Raw genomic sequence first — 17,154 nt, 5'->3', positions numbered from 1 at the left:
TGAAATCGGGCAACAATGTTGATTCCGTTTCGAATTTGGATATTGACTTTGGTTGTTCGACTGGGTGTGGAAACCTTTTGGGACTGAACCTATTGAGGCGTTACTATTTCGAGTGGTTCTACATCAGTGTAAATTTGATTCAATTGAAAAGCTTGTTTTGGGTAGCCACTTTTCAACACATCGTTTAGCTTTGGTCATGGAAATGTATGAAAGACAGATATTTTTAAATTTCATAGAAATTTTTGATGAGATTTGGCAGCCACAACAATTCTGCGAAGGCATTTCAAGTATTTTGTTAGCAAATATAGAAATTTTCCAGGGGTTCCCTGGGCAATAATTATAAACTATTTCCTTCGACTAAACGCCAGCAAGAATCAAATTAGATAAATGTGAATCTAATCTAATGAGCTGTGATAACGAATGGCCTTGCCGCCTATTTATCGCCTGCAGTTAAATGAACTGCAAATGGGATTTCGCGGAAAATATACCCCAAAAGACAAGACAGAATGCAGAGGAACACAAGGCTGTCAGTGCCATAAATATTTCGACAGCCAAAACAGAGCCAAGCCGACTCTGTAAACAGAAAGTATTTCGAAAGATGAATTTATTAAGAGCTCGATAAGTAAATAAAGTAAATGGAAAATGCAGCACCTCGAATGTGAATCGCATTTTCCGGCACTGCAATAATAGGACACACCAACACATTTAAGTCCGCTGATTTTTCGCCCATTTAAACATATGTATATGTATTTCGAGTGTATATATGTGGGATAAGTATAGATATTTGCACAGATTGTTGCCGTCTGCCGAATGGTTTTCCAAGAATTGTGGGCGTGGCTGTTGCCGCTGCCGCCCGTTGATGAGTGCTGATATTTTAGCTGGAACAGCCAGCGAATCATGGCCAACAGAAAGCCGCCGGCTCGTTGCGTCATCGCTGTTCAATGGTGCGTATGATTAATTTCGGTTCGCGGTCTCTTTACCAACTGCAACTCTGGTTTTTTGTTTTTATTTTTTTTTCTTGCCAACTACTACTGGAAAAGTGCAACTGCAGTCGAGAAGTTCCCACAAATAGCTGAAGTTCACTTTTGGCTGCTCTTGCCTTGCTTTTCTCCAGGCATTTTCACATTTTCCACTCGCCGAGTGCTGTTGTTGCTTGCCGCAGTTGTTGCCCACTTTTGGACATTTAAGCCGCTTTTGGCGTGCGTACAACTTCAAAAGCTGCCAACTCTGGTCTGCAGCAGTTGCAGTTGCTGCTGCAGTTGCAGTTGCTGCAGTTGCTGTTTTTGTTTTTCCTGCTCAGCTGATTTATGCGCCCGCTACGCGAGTGTAGGCGCTTTTCATGTAATCTGGCGGGTAATCCAAGTGGCCAAAGCGTGAGAACTTTACACATACCAAGTTGGCCCGGCCAGCAGCAACTTCCGTATCATTTGTGTTCAATCAGCGAACATGCACCAAATTTAACTGCCAGGTGCTGGATTGCCCGGGCTTTTTGCCCAGCTGACTGGGTGGGTAGTGGGTGTGAACCGTTAGGCCCGCTCGCTGAAGGTCGTCGATTTCTTGGGCCAGCTGCAGACCCACTCTCTCCCGTTTCCACCCGCCGCCCCTCACGCCAGCAAAACAATGCGAAATAAAAAACGATTCTGGCACAGATTTTCTCACGCTGATAAAGCAAAGAAAAAGAAGGCTGTGGAAAACTTTGAAGTTGTCGGCTCAGCAGATCAGCAGCTCCAAGCTGAAGGATTCACAGCGCTGACAAATGTCAGTCAGGCTCAAATCCCAGTACGTGTCTAAGATAAGCTCGTCATGAGGATGAGGATGTGGATGAGGATGAGGAATCACCAGCCAACTGCAGTGGCAACTTTTCCTCCACTCGACACTCCACCACTCTGGCTACCTTTCTCTGTCTTGTGGTAATGTGCTCATTTTCCTTTTACGGCAATTCACCTGAAATTGGGTTAACTTCGGTTCGGTCAAGATTTTGCTCTAGATTCGTTTGGCTATCATAACCAGGATGATGCCGGCTGATGGTGGCTTATTATTGAGTTAGCCATTGCATAGCTTGAGTAATTCTTCAGCTATTTTTAGAGCCTCCAGGGCGCGTCTCCATCGCGATAAGCTGACAAAGACGGAGACAGTCGGACATGCAGACGGACGGACAGAGAGGCAGAGAGGACCAGAGAACGCTTAGTCACTCCACTTGTTGGCCAAGCTCACCCACGTAACTCAAAATCCAGACGAGGCCACGACTGCAACCTCGGAGTGCACTGTGAGAAATAATCAGATCGTTGTAATTGTCACGATTCTAATTGGTACATTCCTACAAGTTTTAGGGATTTCAAAAGTATGGTGTTCATTGCCCAGAAAGCTACTTCTTTGGCTTGAATACTAAATGTAGTAGTAATGTTGCAATCTTTAACTATATACTTGCCCAAATTTAAACAACTAAAAATGCTTTTTGTCCAGTGTGGGGATGGGCCAGCAGGCATAAAAAATAATGTCGTCGGGGGAAATTGATCGATTTAAAAAGAATTAAGATCATCGGCCACGTTTTGCGTCCTCATCCTGACTCACTGACTTAGTGAACGACTAAGCCGCCAGCTCCATCTGCATCTGCATCTGTGGCGAGTGCAACTTAATTATGGTTTGTTTATTCTGCAGCTGCCGCCCCCCCTCCCCCCTTTTTAGTGCCGCCGTCTGGCAATCTTGGCCCGGCTGGGAGGTGCGCTTTGTCATTGCCAAACAATTGCAGTCGGTCGTCGCGCTCTTGGCCCGATGGCTTCGACCTGGCCCGTTGTCGTCCATGTCTGCATGTCTCCGTGTCTCCGGGTATTGGGTCTTTCTGCTCTGGGGTCTGCCCTGATGGCTATCAGCAATCAGGCGCTTTGTGCGCCAACGATTCCCAATCCAATCGAAGTGCCTGATGAGCGAGCAGAAGCCCCAGAAGCCTCCGGACAGCACGGGTGAATCGTTTTGAGGTGAACTTCTGCAAGTTGCAATTTTTCTCGATTTGCATTAATCAAACAAAGTCGTAAAAATAATACCAACAAAAATACCCACTGCAGACGATAGCAGATAAGAATGGGATTTTGATGACAGTGAGCGTGACAAAGAGTCAGGGGGAACAAAGCAAACTATCTTAACCTTGGGCGCATGTAGACACCCACTGGATTGCATTCGGAAAATATCACACGCTGTCAACATGAGCAGAAAATCCAGCCAAGCAGTTTGTTTATCAGCACTGAAAATAATTTCTCAGAGTGTAGCTTAGAATAGGCAAAAAAAAATGCAGTATGGTTTTATTTTGTTAAATAATATATTCTTTGATAATAGCAGTAGTATGCATTCCTAAACTAGCTTATCAAAAAATTCCATAACTACCTAATCACTGGCGCTTCTGTTCGACTTGCAGTCGAAGCATTTTCCAAATGTTAGTCATCTCAGATTGTTAAAGATATCATGTGACAATGCAATCTTCGAGCTGATATCACGTTTAGGTAATAGTAGTTAGTGATGATGCCATTGATAAATGAAGTGACTCACTGGCCAAGAACGCACTATTAGTTTAAGTTGAGGAGCCCAGCATAACTGGTATGTTCAACCCTGAAGTCCGAGAACAAACACCGCAGTTTTCCTTGTACCGCCCCCTTTCGGGCTTATCGGCTTTATCACTGCCGCATTGTTTGGATTCACACGCCCCCAACAAAAAGGGGGAAAACAACACAAACAACACAGGCAGCACAAACAAACAAACAAACAAACAAACGAAACAACAAGCTGAATTATGCACAGCGAGAAATATTTGGTGAGAGCGCTAAATGACTGTGGAAGATACCGGACAAATTTACATAGAATCGCTGCACAAATATTTGCATAACATTTTGACAGTTTCGTGAAAAACATGCCAAGAGGTGGTCCCAAACAATAACACCAACAATGGCCACAGCAGCAACAAGAACAATAACAATAGCGAGAGTAACAGCAATGGCAGTAACAGGAGCGGGAAAAGCGGTAGGTAACAGTAGTAGAACGTAGTGTCAACAGACCCCGGCTACGTCATCTGTCATCCTCTGTTGACGCATCTTCATCACGTGCATCGTGGAAAGTTTGTTACGTTATTATCGTAATGAAGCATTTATCAGTGATTATGGAGCCAGCGGATTGTAAATCGATAGATAAGGTGCAGATTGAATGAGGTTGCTACGGTTACCCTTGAGATATCGTACAATGTTTGCTATACACACTGCTTGATAATGCATTTTCAGCTGATTTTAGGTACAATAATATACAATATTTATAAAGATTTAATATTTATCAAAAATATAAGCCAACTACTTAAATGTGAGCAAAATAAGCACAAATTTGTAAGGAATTGCAGGTTAAATTAGCTCAGTCCGGAAAAATTAACTTTTTTTGATGAAATAGCCCAACGGTAAAGAAAGGTTGTCGAAATGAAAAGATTTGTTGATTGCTCAGACTTTATATGTAGGTAATAAAATAAATTCGCCATAAAATAAATCTGTTAAGAATCAAGCAAATTTTCGTAACGCTCGAAGATGTCTAGACTATTTATTTTGGGAAATCTGTGTGTGAACAGAAGATATATTTTTGTAAATTCGCTAAGCGCACGAGTATGCGGCAATTATTGGTGTTTTATTATAACCATAACGAATAAATATAGTTAGACCCCATTTTGTGGCAATCATGTTGACAATTATTTACTTAAGCAGCCATATAAACCTCAGACAATTAAAGCATCTATCTATCTAATAATCCGAAGCTTCCTGCTATCTGCAAAAACAGCTGCAGCATTAGCAGAGTCAACACCACCTGCATTAGTCAAAAAAAGAAGCACTGGCAACAGCTGACTTAGTGATAAGACTTCGGGGGCATTAGTCAGAGGAACGTGAGAAAGTGATAAGAAAGATGTGGGAAGATATGGAGCAGTCGCAGTAGCGCTACGAGGTTGGAGATCGCAGATCTGGTTTTGTCCAACAGCTGGGCGCACAGAAACCGAAACGAGACTGGCAAAAAGATGGGTAAAGAAAATAGAGCAGCGGCAAACAATGAAACGCAGCCAAATAAACAAAACAAATGCGCTATAAAAGAGGTAGACAGAATAGAGCGAAGCGAATTTGTTGGCATTTAGCGGCTGAAACCGAGGCGAAAGACAATTGATGCCGATGGCGATGCATGGGGCCAGCGATCTTCGCTCACTTGACTTAATTAAACGCTTCAGACAGCGGGTAAAAATACATGTGAAAGGGGAAGTTCAAATCGACCGCGAAAGGGGCGTGTGGGATATATAGCGCAGATCTGCGAGGGCAAGTGCTTATCGCTTATCTGGACTAGAGATTACACTGCTCATCCTGCTTCATGAATATTGCGCTTCGTACTGGATCCCAGCAGATTCAGATTCATCTGTTTGTTGCCGTTGAAGATCTGGATGTGGCTCCCCTTTCCGTTCACATAAGAACACACGAAATGCTTCTTGTTATTGCTGCTGTCTCTCTATTTGCTTGAGTTGTCAGCGCCAGCGACAAAAACGTGGAAAGTCGACGCTTCAAAGGAAATCACATTGCGTATACGCAATGTGCAAATAAACAAGACGAGACAAAAATCGCAAACAAACATGGAAAAATCGACATCGACCAAATGGCGACAACGTAGCTGCTATTTCCCCAGTTTTATTAGTTTGGCCAGCATTTTAACCACACGTGCCAGCCATCCAAGCATTCAGCCATCTCCCATTTAGACCTATTCAGATTCAGATTCAGATTCCCCCATTCCCATTAACATCCATCTGCCTTTGCCGAGCTCACAGCTCGCGAAAATCTTTTCGCACTGCCTACATATTCTTTGATTTGCCTGTCTTGTGTCTGGCGAAAGCCAAAGACATCATTCGCCTGTTTGTTGCTGAATCGAAATATGTTTCCCATGTTTGCTTGGGTATTGAATATTGTGGTTAACTTAAACATATCTGCCGGCATATCGTGTTTCCTATTGGAATGTTTTCAAAAATGCTTTTAAATGCTGGCAAAATTCACGCATGATAAGCCAAAGTAGATGCTAGTGCTAAAGTTCAAGTCATAAGGCAGCTTGTGCTATTGAAACTACAGTATCTTTTTTCCTGGAAGTCGGATGCAATGTATGAACATTAAAATACGTTTAATTATTTACTCACTCAACCCTATCTACATTAACAATGAAAGTAAACAACTACTCCATTGTCGAATAATTATCCCACTGATAAGGACAAGTTGCATTACACCCCAATGGCAATTCTTAGCCAGTGCCTAGGACAACACGGCGTATGCGCAATATTAGTCGTCACTATTGACACTACAGTGGTTCGCACTTATCTCTGCCTGGAAGCGTAATCATGCAAATATTATCAGAGCCTTAAGTGAAGTAAATTGAAGTGTCACTCCGCGCCCCAGAAGAAGACGCGTGCTACAATTGTTAAGTTTTACCCAGACAAATAAGATAGGGATACATACATATGTACATATATATACATATGTGCCAGCGCACTCGTAGTATTTGTTTATGGCCCGATAAATCACTGACGTCGGGGACGAGTCTACGCAAGAGAATCCAGCAGTGACACAATGTCGCGAGCCAATAAAAATGAATCAAAAATAATCAAATAAATAACACTCGAACGCATTCGAGGAATCATAAATAAGCGCGTCGGTTAAGGAGGGAAATTTATATGAATTTTATTTTTTGGAAAAACTTCCGCTGACAGCGGCAGCAGCATCTCGGCATCTTCTTCTACCAAATGTGGGTCACTCGCCGGGCTGCCAAAATAAATCGCCTCCTTCGTTCGTTCAGCCAGCCACTCGCAGCCAGTATTGGTAGATTAAACAAAATAATATATATCCATGTACTTCGTATGTATATATCGGCGACTTGACTTTTGAGGCAAAAATAATAAGCGAAAAGTGCAGTTCACATTGCACAATTGGGATAAACCCGAAGGGAACAATGATCGCCGTGGTAATGACTATGTAAATTGCAATCGCTTGAATGAATGGAGTGAATATTGCATGAATATAAAAGACTATATATACAGCAGCCAGTTTGACCCGGTAGATGGCGCCAGTCGGCGTGTCGCATGCAATTCCGCTGATTAATTCAATGCAAAGCGACTTAATTTCATTTTCGCTCGACAATCTGAGCTGAGCTGAGGTAACCACATGTTGGCGCCCCATCGCCCCAAGTTGCCCGTTTTTTCCCCCCTAATGTTAACCGCTTTTCTTGATGGATTTGCATGAATCATTGGCGGCGGCGTTACGCTCGAGAGGAAAAGCGCGTCGGCCCCGAAATGAAATGCAAAAAAAAATATTATTTGAAATATGAAAAGTTATTTTAATGCTCCCTGTCGCTGTGCTGTCTGTGTGCTAAATTGGGGAGCAGGCAGCGAGGCGACAGCGCCGACAGTTTTCCTCCGTTTTCTTTGGCAGCGCTTCCTTTTCCATAGTGGCACTTGTACTTTTGCCAGACTTTTCCGGAAGCGCGTCGCGACACACCAGCCTTTTTGACGTAGGCACTGGCCCACAGTTGTTGACGCACTCAGCAAACGCACAAAAACAGGGCCACCCGAGAGGCCAATGCGCCCGGAACGCCTGCAGGATATCGGATTTCAGTTCGATTCCTTTATCCTTCATCCTTTGCCCCCCGCATCAATTGACATTGCCAAATCAAAAGTGCGAAATACACTTCTACACGGAAAATAAAACCCGATAGGATGTTATTTTGAAGCAGATTGTTGCGTTGCCAAATCTTTGCTTTTAAACTACTTTATTTGGCTACTACGCGGTTAATACAAATCATTATAGATAGATACGTGTTTTATTTACATTCCAAACCAAACTGTGTTTTTTTGTTGAGTGTAGCCAAAAAGACCAATGGCCCGAACAGAGAGCACATATTTTTAAGCGCATAATTAAGTCATAATAAGATCGGCGGGGGCGGCGGGGTCGAGGCAATATGATATGCCAATTTTTGGCCGAACCAAACACACGCAGATGGCAAATAAAAATGTTCATCTTATTATTCTGGCTGGGATTTCTGGTTAAATCAAAGCGGGAACCGCTGAGGGGCATTCATATACCATATATGTGGTAGGAGTTGGGAGGGGTGCGAAGCGATCTGAAGTAGGAGCTGTTCATGACAATTGTCAACTTGTTTTGCGTGTGCCGGTGTGTTGGGTGCCTTCAATACTTAATCGCCTTGTGTGCCGTGGACACTTGTGAGTTGACGTTTCGGAGCGCTAACACACAGATACACTCACACACAGGCCCATGCGCACACACAGATACGCACGAACACACATGCAGCCTCACAATTTGGGAGCGTGAGAAAGTGGCGCGCACAATTAAAATGCTGCTTTATGGCCCGACGCTGGGCCAAACATAAATTATAAACAATAATTTATCTTTTAATATACTCAAAATGTTATAGAATAAATACACCTTTCGAATAATTACACTGGCAAGAAAAGCGTTGCCAAAATATGGGACTCCTTTGGCAAACATAAATGCCGAAGACTGCAAAATTGAGCTTTGAATTTTTTGCAAAGGGTTTTATTTATTCAAACACTTGAAAGGAATTTGATAATTTCTTTGTCTCGAAATCCATGCTTGCGTGTCGCTTTCTCACAGTGTACTTTTTCGAATTTAAAATCACATTATATGTACAATATACGTACGTATATCCATATGGACAGCTTCGTCTGGCCACGCGATCCTCATCGCATAAATTAACATTTGCCGGGCATTAAATCAGCGCAGACTTTGCAGACTGCTTGGAATTAGATATAGTATTAGATAGACTGCGAATATATATTTCGTATTCCCTGCCAATTGCATAACGATCGCTGTGTTTCATTCGATGGATGTGCACTTTCGTACCGCCACCCACCCAAAACCAAAATAGATCCACCGATCGATGAATGATCACCATGATCACCGCCGCTGGTGAATCACTTGGACAGCGCACGCAGGTCTCAATTAGCATGTGACGAGCACTTAGACAGCACAGCCCAGCCCCGCCCCCATGCACCACGATGCCCGCCCCCGCCCACCAGACACGTGATATGCCGGCTAATTTAAGCATTCACCGGCGGGCGGGGGAGTGGCAAATCGCGCTGCGCAAGAAGAGACACAAGTTTCATTGCCAATTTGTCGGCATTGATGAGTCAGTCTGTTGTGACTCTTTTAATATCTAATTGGGTAACTTGCAAATGAATATATATTTAAACCGCAACTGGGGCCAAATCTATTTAATAAAAAGCGTAAAAGTAGAGACACGTGTTTCGAGGTTGCAATTGGTCAAAAAGAAGCCTTTAGAACAATGGATTGATAAAGATCCTATAGGATCCTTGTCATCTGTGCTGCAAACAAACATGCCACCGTAAATTTTTCCACCTCTCGAAAGTGCCAGACAACTTTCAACTTAACGATCCAGGCAACTTTAGAATGAAAAAGACCAAACAGACGCGACGATCATAAAAACACAAGGGAAAATTCGCGAGGAATGCGAGTAATTTCTAATTTGCTATTTTGTTTACGGCTGTCTACGAAAATAATTTAAAGTTCAATGGGGTGGGCAGGTGGAAAATTCCTCATTTATCTACACACTCAGCCGTATTTGTTGATTTTCCCAAAACGTTTGAAGCTGGAAATCACCGAAATAGGGGAAATCATCGAAATCGGAAAGCGAAATGCATGGCCTAATGGTTTACCTGGTCTTTCTTACAGCACAGAACGCAGAGGTCACAAAGATCTTCTCGAAGCCGAGTAAAGCCATCATCAAGCATGGAAAGAAGCTGCGTATCGTCTGCGAGGTGTCGGGTCAGCCGCCGCCGAAGGTCACCTGGTTCAAGGACGACAAGTCCATCAACCGCAAGCGCAACATTTACCAATTCAAGCATCACAAGTGAGTATTAAGTGAGTGTCCGCGATCGAAGTGCACATATCTAACATCTCCTTGTATGGGTTCACCCACACTCTCCCCTCGCAGAAGACGTTCCGAGCTAATAGTGCGCTCCTTCAATAGTTCCTCCGATGCGGGCAGGTACGAGTGCCGGGCCAAGAATAAAGCCAGCAAGGCGATCGCCAAGCGCCGCATCATGATCAAGGCCTCACCAGGTGAGTCTTATACATATGTACATATGTATGTTAGATGGTCGGTCCATTGCGAGTGATGCGTGGGTGTTGCAACAAGCATCAATGTATGTCGATGTTATGTTGCGGCCAATTCGGTATGCTCCAATTCACTTGTTATTTATGGCCACATATGTTATGTTTCACATCTTTGATTCAGCTAAATTTATATAGAATACCTACGTCAAGTCCTTGTAAATCAAATAATCAAATCTCGCCTCCATTTCAGTTCACTTTCCGACGGACCGGTCAGCCTCGGGCATACCCTGCAACTTCGACTACTGCTTCCATAATGGCACCTGTAGGATGATCCCGGACATCAACGAGGTCTATTGTAGGTTAGTACTGCCCTGCTATCTAACTCTTCATAGGAACTTAAAATAAATAAAACCATCTGTCAAGACTTCGAAGTGTGCATATCTGTACGTATGTGCATTTTTTCCCTAAATATTTCATTAGTTTAATATTAGTTTATATGATATTTTCTCGCTGTGCATTCGATGCATCCTGCTGCACAGTCGAGCTAGACTCCTCGCAACTGATCCCAAAACTCAAGTGGTTCGCTTGATAAACCTCGCTCATGTGACAGCTGATAAGACGGCATGTAAATATGTGTATCTTGTAATATTTTGGCATCACATTACACGCTCGGCAACCGAGCAATCCGGAGGAGGGGGGGCGCAATTAAAAGGCCACAAAATTCGTGGCCGGAGTGGAGAACTCCACAAAGGCCCACTTGCCGGCGTGTGTGTATGCAATGTGAATAATGTCTTTCAGCGCCTCGTTTTATCTGGCAGTGCGAGTGTGCACACGCAAAGCGATGAATCGATTCGATCCAATCGGATCCCAAAAAAGCGCATTTCACTCGCTATCTCGAATGGGTATTTTTTTTCCAGTTTTTGAGATGCGGTCGCAGGAGTGAGGGGGGAAATGAATTTCCATTTTGATCCCACTCCTTCCGCACTTTCCGTTTTTGCTGAAATTCGCTGCCACACACTTAATTTGTTTGTTCTTTTGTTTATATTTGACCGGATCTTTGAGTGGTCAAGCAAATGCTGCACCGCAGTTCATGGCCATTTCGATTTCCCCTACTTGTGTATTCCTTAAATATAATAATGTTTCGAAAACAAAATACGATCTATACTAAATATGTGCAACCAATCTTGTCTGTCTTTTCAGGTGCCCAACCGAATACTTCGGCAATCGTTGCGAGAACAAATGGCCCGACAGTAGGTACAGCTCTCCCGAATCATGCAAAAATTATCAGGGAGGTTATTACTGCTAAAATAGGCACTTCTATAGCATCGATTGTTTTGCGAGTCGAGTCAAACGCGAGTTATACACAATACCTAAACCGAATCCAATCAAATCAAATCAAATCAATCAAACCGAACTCAGTGCCCATACCAAAATAACGAATAACATAAAATATTATAAAATGCAATACGATAACGTAACAGATCCATCTACATAGTACTACAACCTAAAATGGAAGAAAGGAAAATCCAACGAAATTTCACAACAATCCTAGTACATTGAAACTTTCTGCAAAACATCCGAGAACAGAGAAAGTGAAATAAACCAAATATAGTTGATAAAGCCACAAACACAGCCACACACAATCATACAGACAGAAAGTACAAAAACAGTATGCAGAATCTGACCAAAATCTAAACTCCAGACACCCAATCACAGACACTCCACACACAGAACCCCCAACTATCATCAGTCACTTTGTAAAACGACGAACTAAAAGTTTTATTAGAGAACACATTCCAAAAAGAAACAAAGTAAAGTCTTAGTAATGAAAACAAAGAGTAAACGAAATAAATAACTAACCAAGTTGTTCATAATATATATAATTTTATAAACTAAAAACCATATTAAGAGCAATCATTAAACACGAGAAGAATGCAAATAAATACGAATAAAAACAAAGGGTGCTATAGAAGGTTTATTTTAAATAGTGTTTACATAGGAACTTAATTTAATTTCAATTCACTCATCACACGAACCACACCAACCAAAACCACAAGTAAATGTAAAACAAAAAACAGCAAAACAAAACAAAATAATTAAGCAACTCGGACATACGGACGGACAAGCGGACGGACACCGGACAACAGGAAAATTTGACTAAGAAAGGACCTTTTCCCCACAAAGTACTGAGAAACTTGTCGAATCCTTTGGCTCAGCCCACACTTACTCAACCCCTCACACACAATATGAATATGAATATCCAGATTTACGATAAAAATCAACAGAGGCTCTCTTAGTTAGATACACGAATATCAACACGCATAAACGCTGGCAAGTTAGTTACAAAAAACACTCACCCACAAAGGCATCGAACTGACTAAACATTTGAAACGGGAACTGAATTTTGTTTTGTTTTCAGTGTTATTATTTGTAGTTTGCAAATATTAAAAACAAACCACATTCGATAACCCATTAGAATTTATGATTTCCAATTATTTTTAGTTACTACTCGTTATTAGACATTAACACTTGGCTGTAGATTTTGACAAACCAAAAAAAATCCACCGGAAAGAACCCAATTCAAATCAAATCAAACAAACCAACAATTTCATTCTGCTCCTCGTTTTCTTTTATTTGGTGATTGTTTTTTTTTTTTGTATTTTTTCTTTTAACTAATCTCCTGCGTTTCCGATTTGGGTAACTCTGTTCACTATTACTTCCTTAGTTTGTGCTCGTTTCCTCCTTAAGTGTAAACTCCACGCAAAGTGAAATCTTGAGCTCGAATGAACCAAAAATATATATATGCATATATCAAATCACTAATTTTCAAGTAGTTCTTGCTAAAGACCTTCTCTTCAATATCCTTCTGCATGGAATTTTTTCATTTGAGAGCGCAATTTGATGCTTGTAGTTGCCCCTAATTGTGGAAATGGTGTTAGCCAGCTTTTAGTTAGCAGTAAATGAAGAACTGAAAGATTAATTTTTAATTTTATTTATAATTTAATCTCTTCACAGATATTTTGTTGCAATCTACGGCCAAATACATACCTTAAATAACGACTATTAATGCATAGAATTTTGTTTCATTATTTTTATGATTTTATAAACAAAACGAAAAACAAAAAATCGAACTCCCTGCACTCCAAAAACGTGGACAATTGTAATTTTTTACGTTTATTAAAAAATTAGAGAATTTGTTGCACCAGCTGACCATGCCCAAAAACCCATCACCGTTCTCAAAGTTTGCAACTACAAAGAATACATATCCGAAAACAGAAAACAGAAAACATTTCAAAATTCGTACAATTCCCCTCGCCTAGAGTTCCTTCTTCCCGAGCGAAAAGTTCCAGATCCAGACTGACTTTAGCTACGTTTGTTCTTGTGCACGGTGACAGAATATATTAAATGTATAAATCGGATGTATGAAAGCTGAGCAGAATTTTAAATTATTTATTTTACGAAATATATCACATATAACATCTAAGATCGAAGTTTGCGGTTCAAAGTTCGAGAGCAAAGCATTACCGATTCGACCCTGACTTTGACATTGTTGCGCTTTTGTTGTTGTATCATAGACAATAATTTTAAAATGATAACAAAGGTTGACGTAGCCGAGAACTTTGTAATAAATCCTGTAAATAGCTCTCGTTTTAACTAACGATAAGTTTTGTGTACATTTCAACTAAGGTAATGCAAGCCCTTCTTTAACCGTAATTTATTGTATTTAATTACACCTAAATTAAACGTAATTCTAGCTATAAGCTCACACACACACACAAACACCCCACACAGACACAGACACCATGGAGCTACTTAATTTCGAAATACTATTTTATTTGTCCTCGTTTTTTGATTTGCGCAATTTCAACACCAAAATATGTAAAATGGCAAATTAGTTTTTATTTTTTCACAATGTGTATGTTGACATCAGTTTGTATGGCTAGGCGTAAAGCAAGAAAGTGCGTATAGATTATTTTTAGTTATGTTAAGTGGCAAATTTTTTATATATTTAATTATTGAAAGATTTATACCAAAAATACCATGTAAAGTTTAATTTTAATTTAAAACAAAACATTAAACAAACAAAAACGAAAAAAAAAAAACAACAAAAACAAACAAAACGATGCGTAAGAAAAAACTTAATTAAAAACTTGCAAATAATTCACATTTTACAAACATCGATTGCTTTTTGATTTGGTCTGATATTCTGTTCTTGTTCTCTGTGGCTTCTTGTACTTCGTTTATGATTTGCTGATCTGCTTTTGCTGCACTTTTCTGTCACACGACCAACAAATCCGAGGGCAAAGTAATCAAGGCTCTGACGAACCGAGCTAGGTTTTGGATAGCATAGATTAACTGGGTCCTCTATTGTTGTGGCTTTAACAAAGTCTCGTCTTGTTTTAGTCTCTTGGCAGGAATACGATGAACCGGATGGAACCCATTAGGCCGAACCACGCGGAATTACTTTTGCGCTCAGAAATGGATCTCATGCTTAGATTTAGTTTACACAAGGATGGCCAATAAAATTCTCAATTTGTTGCAATCAATAATTGTGTTTTGATTTTATTGCGGTAGTTAATGAATGAAATCAAATTTCCCGCCCTTAATTAATTTGCTTGGCAGCACTGGTCGGAGTTAGCCATCCCTGGTTCCAACATCCCTGGTCGCATAGCCAGCACACACACCAAATATAAATATATACTGAATTTAGCTAACACACCCACCGATACTTATCGATGGATGACAGACGAACGCATCGAATGTATATCGAGCTTCTGTCATCTCTGTTAGTCAACAGCTTTCAAAAATAGCGGCAATTTAGCAAATTGTTAATTTTTCTCCCACTTAAATCGACTTTAATCAAAATGGCAACTGCCCAGGCGACCAAGAACTGCATCACACTCAAGGGCTCCGCTCAGATTATTGTGGAATACCTGAGTGAGTAGCTAGCTGCGCCACGAAAGCGTCTGTAAGTCCGCCTGCAATGGCGTCTGTGGTTCCTTTTTTTTCCTAAATAGAGTACGGCATCAATTCGATCCTATTCCAACGCGGAATTTACCCAGCCGAAGATTTTGACAACACGCAGCAGTATGGCCTGACCATTCTAATGTCCAAGGATCCCAAGATCAAGACCTTTTTGCAGAACGTGCTCAGCCAAACTGAAGGTGAGTGGTCTTTTGGGAAAAAGGCAAGTTTAAGATGACCACTGTTTGTATTCACCTATAGAATGGCTCTCGAAGAACATGATCAACAAGATCTCTATGGTCATTACGAACGCCCACACCAAGGAGGTGCTCGAGTGCTGGGACTTCAATATGCAGGCCGAGTTGGGCGATGGCGATATCAGTGATCCCAGCAAGCTAACGACCACCAAGGAGCTGAGTCGCATACAGAACGAGATTCGCGACGTTATGCGCCAGATCTCGGCCACCGTGAGCTATCTGCCACTGCTCGATTGCATCTGCACCTTCGACGTAATGATTCACACGCTGCAGAACACCGAATTACCGGCCAAATGGGACGAAACGGGTGCCATTGTCATACAGAATCCGCAGGCCGTCCAGCTGCGCTCCTTTTCCACAGGACTGCACAAGGTGGACACCGTGGTCAACTACAAGATGAGCACTTAAAAGGCAATACCGCCTCATCCTAATGTTTAAATATTTATTTCGTTTCTATATTTACAATAGTGCGTAACGAACGTAACGTATTTGAGAGTTGCATTAAAAGCCAGTTGTAAAAAGCTAACAGTTGCTAAGTAGTAGTTTGGTTGGCCGCAGGGGTCGTCTATTTGTATTTGTATCTCAAATGCAATCTGGAGGACGAAACAGAGAGAGGGTAGCATTTGTTAGTGGAGCGCAACGCAGGAAGGGCGTTTGTCTGGGCGACAGCTACCTATCCTAAGCAGCGCTTAGTCGTCAAGTCTGCGAGATAGACCCAAGTATCTAGTCTGTACCGAAGTATTTCTGGCCAAAGTGATTGGGTGCCACGGGATGCAGCTCGGAGGTGAGGATCTTCAGCTTCGGAAAGGCATTCACTACGGTCCGAGCGGCCATGGGTGTACAGAAGAGATTGGACAGGATGATGCAGCTCTCGGGTACGCCGTGTTCCCGCAGCACATTCACCGCCTGCAGCACAGTGTTGCCCGTGGACATGATGGGATACATGAGTAGCACCTGCCTGCTGCCGATGTCATCGGGAAAGCGGGCATAGACCACGCGGGCCTCATGCGTATTGGCATCGGACTCGACCAGGATCTTCCCAATGCGAATGGAGCGACAGCAGTCGCGCAGTCCCTGCTCCATGGCCTCTCCCGATCGGATGATGGACACGCCACAGTTGCCGGAGCGATACTTCAGACCCTCGTAAATCGCACCAGTGGGCGTCTCCACATCGCAATGGGTGTAGGGCAGCTGGTTGAGCGACTCCTCAATGACCAGCCGGATGAGACGGTCGGCATAGAACTTGAAGTCGCTGCGCGTGGTGTTCCTGGGGGGTAGAATTTTGTAGTACGGCTACTACGCTGCTGACTCCTCCTCCCCAACGTCACCTACTTGTCGCGCAGTATGGTCAGCAGTTCGGCCACCTGGGAATTGCACTCGAGTAGCTTAAGGTTGCTGCCGTACTCCGCCAGGATCTCCTCCGATGTGGCAGCTGGCACCGCGGCATGTGCATGCGTGGGAGTGTGCAGCTGTTGCTCCTGCTCCTGGGCTTCCTGCTGCGGCTGCTGGTGATCCGAGGAGCTGCTGCCCTCCTCCGACTGGGAGCCGTTGCTGCTGGGTGAGCCGTTGCGCATGACTCGGCTATTTGGTTGCTATTTTACTGGCTACATAAAATAAATAAATTAAAAGAATTGTACGTAGGTCTTTATTCTACTATCGCGTGCTTGGCTTGCTGCGGTCACACTTGTGACGGCATTGCCGTTCGATGGGTCTCGGTAATTTCTAGCAACTGGCAGTTAGCGCACGACTGGCCACACTCAGCAAATCACCTCGTGTTTCACTCG

The 17,154-nt window shown here is 42.5% G+C and overlaps 3 protein-coding genes across 9 annotated transcripts in view; 2 read left to right on the top strand and 1 right to left on the bottom strand.

The window, feature by feature from the left end:
• Nucleotides 1–14,694, top strand: part of LOC6736924 (protein vein) — a 31,377-nt gene extending 16,683 nt beyond the window's left edge. The window contains exons 2-6 of one of the 6 annotated variants that reach the window (XM_016170133.3): nt 9,765–9,942; nt 10,027–10,154; nt 10,399–10,507; nt 11,349–11,398; nt 14,553–14,694. In XM_016170133.3, the coding sequence (XP_016030579.1) occupies nt 9,765–9,942; nt 10,027–10,154; nt 10,399–10,507; nt 11,349–11,398; nt 14,553–14,593 (506 nt within the window). In that variant the 3' untranslated portion in view covers nt 14,594–14,694. Of the gene's footprint in view, nt 1–9,764; nt 9,943–10,026; nt 10,155–10,398; nt 10,508–11,348; nt 12,753–13,163; nt 14,230–14,552 lie in introns of those variants that run through there. The other 5 variants (XM_039293845.2, XM_016170132.3, XM_039293844.2 and 2 more) reach the window with 5 other exon arrangements.
• Nucleotides 14,695–14,899: 205 nt separating this feature from the next.
• On the top strand, nt 14,900–15,896 carry LOC6739620 (mitotic spindle assembly checkpoint protein MAD2A). The gene is made up of 3 exons (XM_016174312.3): nt 14,900–15,086; nt 15,167–15,313; nt 15,375–15,896. The coding sequence occupies exons 1-3, from the start codon at nt 15,014–15,016 to the stop codon at nt 15,776–15,778; spliced, it is 624 nt and encodes a 207-aa protein (XP_016030577.1). The 5' UTR covers nt 14,900–15,013; the 3' UTR covers nt 15,779–15,896.
• On the bottom strand, nt 15,799–16,944 carry LOC27209237 (uracil phosphoribosyltransferase homolog). 2 transcript variants are annotated; one of them, XR_005544039.2, is made up of 3 exons: nt 16,703–16,944; nt 16,044–16,637; nt 15,799–15,963 (listed from the first exon to the last, which is right to left on the bottom strand). XR_005544039.2 is itself a non-coding variant. In XM_039293849.2 (2 exons), the coding sequence occupies exons 1-2, from the start codon at nt 16,942–16,944 to the stop codon at nt 16,094–16,096; spliced, it is 786 nt and encodes a 261-aa protein (XP_039149783.1). In that variant the 3' UTR covers nt 15,799–16,093. The 2 variants fall into 2 exon arrangements, 1 of the variants encoding a protein (XP_039149783.1); XM_039293849.2 differs by having other exon boundaries at nt 15,799–16,637.
• Between the last annotated feature and the right edge of the window lie 210 nt (nt 16,945–17,154).

Source organism: Drosophila simulans, chromosome 3L, assembly GCF_016746395.2.
Source record: "Drosophila simulans strain w501 chromosome 3L, Prin_Dsim_3.1, whole genome shotgun sequence".
Classification (NCBI taxonomy): domain Eukaryota; kingdom Metazoa; phylum Arthropoda; class Insecta; order Diptera; family Drosophilidae; genus Drosophila; species Drosophila simulans.
This window is presented reverse-complemented; position numbering and strand designations above follow the sequence as displayed.